This window comes from Cannabis sativa, chromosome 5 (assembly GCF_029168945.1).
Source record: "Cannabis sativa cultivar Pink pepper isolate KNU-18-1 chromosome 5, ASM2916894v1, whole genome shotgun sequence".
NCBI classification, from domain to species: domain Eukaryota; kingdom Viridiplantae; phylum Streptophyta; class Magnoliopsida; order Rosales; family Cannabaceae; genus Cannabis; species Cannabis sativa.
In genome coordinates this window covers 58,027,880-58,037,825 of record NC_083605.1, presented here as the reverse complement: position 1 = coordinate 58,037,825, position 9,946 = coordinate 58,027,880, and the positions used below count along the sequence as shown (strand labels likewise).

Sequence of the window (9,946 nt, the reverse complement as noted above, 5' to 3'; positions counted from 1 at the left end):
CACTCATTAATACTATTTATTAATAAAAAATATTTTTATATTTATAAGTTATTAAAATAATATAAATAAAGTTAATTATTTGTATATTTTCAATGAATATTAATAGTAATATTGACTTTTATAACTAATTTACACCTTGTGCATGCACAAATACAAAAATTAGGCCAAATATAATTTTATGGTATATTGTGGGCCAATTGAACACCATGGTTTAAGAAAGATAATGACTCTATAGAGAATAGAGAGGATAGTGATTCTTCTTTGTGTTGATATTAATGAAGGATATGTTTATGGATAACATTTACTTTTTATTGACTCACAAGTTCAATGAGTTTTCTTGAGAGATTGTTTTCGCAAAAATACTTGTATTACTTCACACAGATTTCTAATCTATTGATCATTTTTAATTGTTGTCTGTTGAAGTCAACAGCTGAAATGCCAAAAATTCAATGTATAGATAAATGACATAATCATTAGATACATGCCTGGTCATATCATAGTAGACAACCTTTGAAACCCCTTCTTAAAGCGGTTTCATCCAAATTTCTTCCGATAAACACAAGCTTGTTTATCCTTTCCTCATCATCTTCCCATGTGCTGCCTGGACACCCATCTAGTATGGAATGAACCCCCTTATAACAAGTAAACAAGAAAAGAGCACATATAATTAATGTTGAGTTAATTTTATACGTTATCTTTTTCGAAAACATATATATAAATAAATAAATATACATATCATAAAAAAAATACAAATGAGAAAATGAGAACCTGAAAAACATAACGTTGATCGGATTCTTTTATAGACAAGACACCTTTCATTCTATATAAGTCCTCTCCTTTTTCTTCAATCAGTCTTTCAAGCCAATCATCAACCTGGACCGTTAACATGAATACGACAGCATGAGAGTGTCACTTAGCACCATAAAAAAGGAAGGTAACATTAGAACACTATTGGCTATTCGCTACATTCTACGAGGTGACTTCAAGAACATTTGCAGGCAGAAGCAATGGAAGGATTACAAATTTACATTAGAATCTTCAAAACAGTTCGTCAGGTTTTTATTTTATGTCATCTGTGTGTTCAAAAATCTCCAACACCAAGATCATTTGTTAAGCTCAGTATCCCATGCACCTAAAGTTTCATTAGTCAAAGTTCAAAAGGCGTAGTCATCGTCAAGGAAGATTTGGCTAAAGCCAATGTAGGTAAACAAAGTTCATTACTACAATGTCCTCACTATCTCTATTGTTTCAAAGGAGGTAGGGGCAAACAAATTTTATGGATCACTGCAGTATTGGCAGCAGTCTGGACAATTTGGTTAAAAAAAATAAAAAGAGAGTATTTGAAGACGAGAAAAGTGATCCTGAAAGCTTATGGAAAAAGATTAGACAATGGGTTCCACTTTGGTTGCATAATGTGAAAGAATATAAAGATATTCTGCTCAAATATTTAATTAGTGAGTAGAAACTGGATTCATCTCATGTAATAATGGTTTGTATTTATTCTGAATCATGTCTGTGTATTGTGTCATTGGTAGATTAAATACATACACTGACTATATTGCCAAAAAAAAAAAAAAAAAAAAACCCACATAAAACTTTCATTGAATTACATACAGGCATTTCTACCAATTAATATGTTGAACGTTAGCTTTTCAAAAAAACTAATAAATAAATAATAATATAAATGGTGAACGTTATGTATGTAAGCAGGTATCCAAGTATTTATGTATGCACCTAAAGAAAGAGTGCCTAATGGATAATAAAATAAAGAATAATTCAAAGGAGTCGCTGCCTGGATAGTTATTGGCTTAACTAAAACCTAACAGGCAAGTGTACTGCAAAGATATACGGTTATAGGCATAACATTGGATTCCTGAAGTAAAATGCAATTCAATACACACAACAAAGAGTTTATTACCTCGTCAATATCGAGGGTTCCTTCGGAAACAATAGCAACACTAGTGACAGCAGAATCGTGAACGTGATTGTGATGATGATGATGATGATGATTGTTGCATTCTGTGGTATCCAACCCAAGTGATGTAATGAAATAAGTTGATAACCAAGAAAGTAATTTAAAAATCAAACATATCGTTGATATGATGTAGTTGATATTGCTATTTTAAAAAGTAATATAATCAACTGACAACTATATTCATTCTTAAACAAGAATTCACATGCATGTGTCAAAGTCTAGTTGCTGATCATACACTTTGTCATGATGGTAATCTTGTCCCATTCCATGTAGGCACTAGGTTAGCCTCTACAAAGTGCTTAGGTACAAGGTCAGTATAACATTTCTTTTATATAATTGAAAATTAAGAGATTTAACATAACACAAAATTAGAAACAAAGAAAGGTATACTAATTCTTTTTTATTATTATTTTTTTTAAAAAAAAAATGATTGGGTATGCTACACTATACAAAAACAAAAAAAAAGATGTCCACTATTAGTATATCAAGTATGACAAGTAAATTTAGTTTGTAATATATAGATTTATTCACTCCAAATAAATCATAATTTCTGTTTCGAAACCATGCTCTTTATAAATCAAATAAATTTGAAGAAAAAAACAAACACAGAAAAAAAATGGAAAGCAAGAAACAGATAGAAAACAATACCTTTCCCAGTTTCATGTTGATGAGTTGTAGAACAGGACTTATCTACCTGAACTTCAGAATCAATCCTGTAATTGACGCATTAACATGTTCAATGAAATGGAAATAAATATTGGGATGGAATGGAAAGACATAGAGACTAGCTAATAACCTATCAAGATCATAACCTCCCACTCCAAGAACGAAGTCCATGTCAACAGATCCAAACTTAGCTAGCTCCATTTGTGCCATCCCATTAATATGCTGACACAAATGCAAATAAAGGAATAAGTTTTAAAAATTATTTACTATTAAAGTGAAACACAAAAGCCGAATAGGATACAAAAGTTGATTTTTTTGGTTTCTTTTAGTTGAAGCAGCTGGTTCCTCAACTGGTCTCCTTGTTAGCAGAGAAGTTTCCATTTTGGAAGTAGAAGCAGAGGAAGACACATATATAAGCAATAACTTCTTATGTGCTATTCATTAAACTGCACATAGTTATATTTAATTTTATTTATTTAATTTTTTATTTTGGCCCTAGCAGTTCCACCGAGAGACCTCGCAGTGGCCCCAAGATTTTTGAGTCTATGGGGATTCAAACCTTCGAACAAATGCCTGCTAGAACTTTCCAACAGTCGTTACCACTAGACCACCCCTCGGGGTTGTTAAACTGTAAATAGTTATTAATATCTCAGAAAGCACACCTTAATTCTCTTGGTCAATGTCTCCAGCTCAGCCTCAGTCACTAAATCTATCTGCAAGAATAGTTGGAATCCAATTAGCTTCGAAGCACAGAATCATCCCCGTATTGTGAAAGCAAATGTCAGCTTAAATGTATGTACAAACAAATATACCTTGTTCAAAATAATACGATCAGCATAAGCAATTTGTTCTACAGCCTCATTAACCACAAATCTTGGTTTTATTTCATTAAGGTGTTGCATTGCGTGCTTGGAATCAACCAAAGTAACAACCCCATCAAGTTTCACATGCTGTGAGACTAATTCGTCGGTACAAAAAGTTTCTATAACAGGACCAGGTTTAGCAAGTCCTAGGAAGCAAATATCACCATGATAATCAAGTGCCAAAACCAGTTTAAAGTTTTAAAAAAGAATTACAAGTCATTAAACATGTCTGAAAGATAGAGCAATTTGTGAAATTAAATGTAAAATCTAACAAGGCAAATCAATTTTATCTTGTTTAGAAGCATTAGGAGGGTGTTTTAACAGCAAATATATTCATTTCTTCTCAAAAGTACACAAAATAAATGTAGTTTTCTAGAAATACAAAACTGTTTGGTTTCATTTTGAGATGAAACAACTGAACAAACCAACAACTCAGTTTCTATGATTTGAGCCTTAGATTTGTGATAAGAAGCTTTCTAGAAATGTCACCAAAATCACTTCAAGATACAAAAAGGGATCTCTAATTTCTTTTCTCGATATTTCAGATCTCAAACCTCTTTCTCTTTTGTCTTAACAACTTAATTCCTAAATACTAATTATTATGACCTCTTCCCTCCTTTTCCCCCCACTTGTGGTGGAGGAACACCGTGGTTACACGAGTTTTAGCACAATCTCCACTAAAACCAGCTTCAGCCAAGGAAAATACAAAAATCAGCTTGTACTAAGTTTTTCCAATCTCTACATAAATCTAAGAAAGAAAACTCCTCAAAAAGTTTAGTTTTAAAAATCCATGCAGCTGTCCAAAACTTGACTCTTTCCCAAATGTCCTCTCCGCTGAACTCTCTTTCCCCTCAAAAATTTCTGATATTCCTTTCCATCCAATCTGCAAAAACAATAGCCATCACCGCAGTCCTCCACAATCTTACTAATCTTTTGTTCCTAACTGGCTTACTCACAATCATATGAGGGAAAGTATAAGGTAATACCCATTTCAAAAGTTAATTTCACATGATTTTTCTAAATCAGTTAATCAAATCTCATCAGGGGCTCAAAATAAGAATTAACAACGGGAATAATATACATAGAGTCTAATAAAGCCTAATCCTCATATGTTTGATAGCTCTAGGGTCTTTTGTTCGACTGTCGTTCTATTGTGCTACCACGGTTTCCCTCCGCCAAAAGTGAGATTCCCTTATACACTTGTGAGGATGTCAATATGACCTCTGTCTCTTTTTCAGAAAAAGAAAAGATGGCTAAACACAAATAACCAAAGAGGAAATGGGTAAAAAGAATAACTAAAAGAAAGAACACTTAGTTTCCACTAAGTGTGTCATAAATGTCCAAGCATCATACCTGTTGTTTCAATGACAATGTGATCGAATTTGTCTCGTTTGTTCTTAACCAACTCTAACAGAAGCTTAACTAAATCTCCCCGTACAGTACAACAAAGACAACCGTTGTTAACCATTACAATTTCTTCATTTGCAGAAGAATGACTAGCAACCAAAGATCCGTCAATATCAACCTCCCCAAACTGCATCAATATCCAACATGATTACTATAATAAACTTTAAGCAATTTTAAATGAGCATGCACTCTGGAGGCATAAAGCTCGTTATTATATTAAATGAGCATGCACTCTGTATTTGCTTGCCATAAGCTCATCATCAATAAGTGGGAAATAATTAGCATCTTGTATGTTTAATCACCATTAAAGGGAAATATATAAGAAACTACTTTTTACTCTAAGTTCCTTTTAATACTAAATGGATAGGTCATAGACTACATTATAACTATTTAGAAATTGCTACAAACTACAAAGTCAATTTTTTCCTTTTTTTCATTACAATACAAAAAACACAAAAGCTTCAGCAGTAGTACAGGCAAGTTGTTAGCGATACAATGAGTAAGAAACAACTCAGTAAAACAAATTCAAATAATTTTCTTTGTAATGTCTTTGTATGTATATTTATATAGAGTTGTATATGTCCATCACATTATCGTTCATACTACTACAAAAAACACCATTTATTTCAGGACTTTATGTAGGAACGCCTATTCTACTTCATCTTCATGGAGTAATTATTTTTGAAAAAGAGATGAATGGAGGGACCTCCTCCAGAATTTATTAATAAACCTCACTTATGGTGGAGAAAAACCCTGGTAACAACCATAAGAACTAGAGGTTACAGAAATATAGTTAGTGTTAGACCCTATGATTGGCAGTAGGTGATGGCACGTAGAAGAGAAAAGGGGCATTTGGTTCATTGTATGGCAGGGTAGTTCTTGAGCGAGGAATGAGATAGTATATATAGGATAGTAGTGAGGGAGAAGAGCATGCTGAGATTAGTGAAATTAATTCACAGCATCATGGACTAGTCCCAGGCTCTCGAATTCCTATGGAACTTGTGACTCTTGACATTTTCTGCCATTAAATATTATTTTAACTTCTCTTCTTCTTCTACAACTAATTCAATACTTCTGTTACTGCCCTACCGCTATTCTTCTATGATTCAGCTATTGTTCTATTGGGTTTACTTAGCTGCCAGGTTCGGGTCTTATGAATTAGCAGCCTAACACTATTGAAGGGTCTATCTTCAGTCTGATAAGTATTTCAACTTGTCTCAGCAATTACTAATATATAGACTGTATAATTCTTTTCTATGTCAATGCAAAAACGAAATCCAACATAAACATGAAAAAGTGGATTTGATTACAATGTGATTCTGTGAATGAGAAATATTGTTCAATAGACTAAACTCCCCTTTCTGATGGTGACCTTTTTCATTGCTAAAAAATATTGTTCAATGCATATCACATTATTCAAAAAAAAAAAAATCAGAGATAAGTTTAACAACAAATAATTTCCAAAGATCAATCTGAAACATAGCTAACGTTCACAATATACAACAAAAGATCCCCATCATTGCTTACAAGCGCATAATAGTCCAAATAACGACCATAAACATTTATGGACAGTAGAAGAATAAAAATTGATCAGTTTGATTTAAACATCAACAATAAGAAGTTAGGGTAACAGAAAATCTCATACCTCATTTTCAATGACAGCAATTCGCTTACCATGCTGGGACGTAAGAATATGATTGAGCAAAACATTGATATTAAAATAAGGAGGAGTCAGTTGAAAAATAATGAGAAGGAGGAAAGAAAAACCTTTCCAGAACCGAGAAAACCGGTAATGATAGTGGCGGGAACACGGTGGTCGAGGGACAATGAGGTCATGGGTCTGGAATATGAGGGACCAAGTTTCGAAAAACTAGAGGAAAAGGATTGACAAAGCTTTGTGAGGGATTGGGAAACCATGGAAGAATTGTAGGGAATAAGCTGGAAGAGGTTTCTGGCTGATGATACTCTTGAAATTAGGAACCTTGTAGCCATTTTCGCGTAAGGCAAGAAGATTTGAGAACTCAAGAACCAAGTAAGAGAGACTTCAGGTCGTGAGAGGAGAAGAAAAGTTCAGTTATTAAAAACCCTCACAGGGTTTAGTGAATAGTTGAGGTTTTTTCTCTCTTTTTTTTTTTAATCTAATCTTCATTAATTACATGTTCTTTACAAACTTTAAATTCAATTTGTCCCTCTTAGACAACTTCCCCTCATGAAAAAAACATACCCTTACTTTGATACTCTCCTTAACTATGTTATTTATACAATATGGAGCTATACATTTATGTTCAAACACACATAAGTTTCGGTTCAACTAAATGCTATAGGTTGCTCCAGCCATAGTTGGATAGAAAACATCAGCCACTAAACTTTTTTTGATCCTACTATTCAACCATTGAACCCAATCATCATAAGTACTCAGCCAAAGGTTGTTGTCCAACCATCTCCCAATAAGTTGCAAGACTCGTCATGAATAAGAACAAGAGAAAAATAAATGTGAATGACTCTCCAAGTCCAATTCGCAAATGGGCAAAGAGTTTACTCATCTTGAATTTATTTGCTACAACAACTTCTTGGATATCTCCTGCAGAGAAGACCTCCCTAAGCCTTATGAGTTTTCTCCAATACCAACTCACATCTAATTTAAGCTCATGAGACCACACATCTTGGCATCTTAAGTAAATACAATTAAGTCATTTCACACATAAGCTACCTTGTTTCAAGGATATTGCCCAAAGATAATTAGCAAGAGATGCCTTGTTCCATCTAGTACCATCACGAAAGCCAAAGCCCCCGAACTTTCTCGGTTTACAAGCAGTTTCTCAAGACGCATAATGTAACTTACTCGTGGTACCTTTCTCTCCCCATAAGAAGTTCATACACATTCAATCTATTTTCTCGGTAACTTTTTGAGGCAGCAAGAATATACTCATCCAATAATTTCTTATACCAATCAGAACAAAGTTGATAAGAAGGGACCGCCCAGGAAATGACAAATGTCTGCTAGCCCAATTGTGGAGTTTCATCCTCAATTTCTTCAAAATGACTTCACAATCAAAAAATTTCCATTTCATAGGTCTAAGCTTCAAACCCAAATATTTCAACAGGAAAGAACCTTCTTGAAACGACATTAAATCTAGGATAGCAAGCTTCACTCTCTGTTGGACCCCAACAATCTTAAAAAGCAGCTGCAATATACTCGATTGAAGCTACATATCCCTTGCAAAAAGAATTAAGTCATCAGCAAAGCAAAGACTTACCAATTTAAGGCTTTTACACATCGAATGGAAGTTGAACTCTTTATTTTAGCGTGCATCTTGAGAAGGCAAGAGAAAGTGTATTATTCTGAAAATCTAATTATAATTAATTAGAGCATATTTTATAAAATATGGAGTAATATGTGTGTTAAGGCTATAATGAGTCAGATTATGATCTTACTAAGCTAATTCTATGGGAATTAGGGAATTTTGTTAATTGAATAAATAAGCATAATTTATTAATTACAAAAATTTTACTGAAATATGTGAGTATCACATGCTATTTATAAAATAAAAATATTTTCAGGTCCGGCAACTGTGGGGACCTGATTGGTCGCTAGAAAATATCACAGCGATAATAATTTGTGGTATTGGTGGTATTGGGAAGGTAAGTTGATATTGAGTTTACCGGAATTAACGGTAATGGAATTGTACTATTTTATTCCTAGAGTTATAAGCTTACTTAAGAGTGAAGTAAGGGGCAAAATAGTCATTTAGACAAATGGAGCTTAGTCATCCAAAGCTAGGTGTGTGGGTGGCTGGTGAGTCATAACCTTTGCGTGAGGTGAAGCTGTGACTAAGTCTTGTGTAATGACAAGAAAGACTTAGTCAACCAAACCAAAAATTAAAAGCTTCTTCTTCATTCTCAAATCCTTTCTCTCAGCCTCTTTTGAAAACCAAACAACTCAACAAAAATCTGTCTCTTTCCAATCATGTCAGCTAGAGTAAGCAAAGGGAAACAAGATCAAAATCAAAGCTAAGGTTAAAGGTAAGATTGGCCTCTCTTTTTCTTTAGCTTTCTTAAGAGAAAAGTGTTGGATTATATTTTACCAGGATCTAGATTTACTAACAAGTATGTTTTAAACATCCTAAATATGAATTCTAAAACAATGAAACTTAAACACATATAAAGTATGAGGAACCTTACATTGGTTACAGCAGAATTAAATGACTCATTCCACTCAGATCTCTAACTCTTGTTCTTTTATGTCGCAGAGTATTACAAGATTTGAGGCTCATACTCCTTCAATTGTTTGGATTCTTCACAGTCTTACACACTATGATTGAGGACTAACTTGCTATGAGTGGGCATGCAATCAATCACTAAGGCTCAAAAATTTTATGTGATGAACACTCTTGGATTTTGAAATTAGGAAGAAAAAGTCTCAAAACTCTCTAGTTTTCTGACAAGATGTAAACTAGGTTTAGAGTCATTAGTTAGATTATGAGACTATTCTTTTCTTTTTATACTAATTCACTTAGGGTTAGGATTGAATTATATGGAATAAAAAAATGATAAGAATTAGCCAAAAATAAGCCTATAGTGGTCGGCCATGAGAGTGGGCCCCACTAATTATATTTTTTCCATTTTTCCAACTATTTATCTATTATTTTACAAATGCTATATTTTCTAATTTCAATCCTATAAATGCTGAAACTATTTATTTAATAATTATAATTAATTATCAAATAAAATCATCATTTATATTATTTATTAATTAGACTCCCCAAAGTTTCTTAATTAACAAATAAATCCTAAAATCCCTATTCTTCACAATCAAGCCATAACTTAGTGAAAATTCATAAATAAGACATAGTCTAATTAAGAATTATAATTGATTAATTAAAATCAATTAACTGAGTCTTACAAGCAGTATTGTCTCAAATAGTATGGGGACCATGGACCTATATAACCGAGCTTCCAATAAGCAGATTTAGAATTTACCAAGTAAATTCCCTAACTTATTAATTCCTCCTTGCACCACTATAGATTTGGAATT

At 33.1% G+C, this 9,946-nt stretch overlaps 1 protein-coding gene across 1 annotated transcript; it reads right to left on the bottom strand.

The window, feature by feature from the left end:
- Positions 1-266: 266 nt before the first annotated feature.
- On the bottom strand, positions 267-7,514 carry LOC115715598 (uncharacterized). The gene is made up of 10 exons (XM_061115793.1): positions 6,679-7,514; positions 6,557-6,622; positions 4,858-5,038; positions 3,454-3,650; positions 3,304-3,354; positions 2,772-2,863; positions 2,624-2,688; positions 1,919-2,019; positions 769-873; positions 267-632 (listed from the first exon to the last, which is right to left on the bottom strand). The coding sequence occupies exons 1-10, from the start codon at positions 6,901-6,903 to the stop codon at positions 495-497; spliced, it is 1,221 nt and encodes a 406-aa protein (XP_060971776.1). The 5' UTR covers positions 6,904-7,514; the 3' UTR covers positions 267-494.
- Between the last annotated feature and the right edge of the window lie 2,432 nt (positions 7,515-9,946).

Bases quoted from the DNA above. Each gene is read 5' to 3' on its own strand.
- LOC115715598 (XM_061115793.1), bottom strand. From the start codon at position 6,903: ATGGCTACAAGGTTCCTAATTTCAAGAGTATCATCAGCCAGAAACCTC. The intron at 874-1,918 runs GTAATAAACTCT...TTAACGGTCCAG, and splicing joins GAACCCTCGATATTGACGAG to GTTGATGATTGGCTTGAAAG. The intron at 633-768 runs GTTCTCATTTTC...ACTTGTTATAAG, and splicing joins ATCAACGTTATGTTTTTCAG to GGGGTTCATTCCATACTAGA.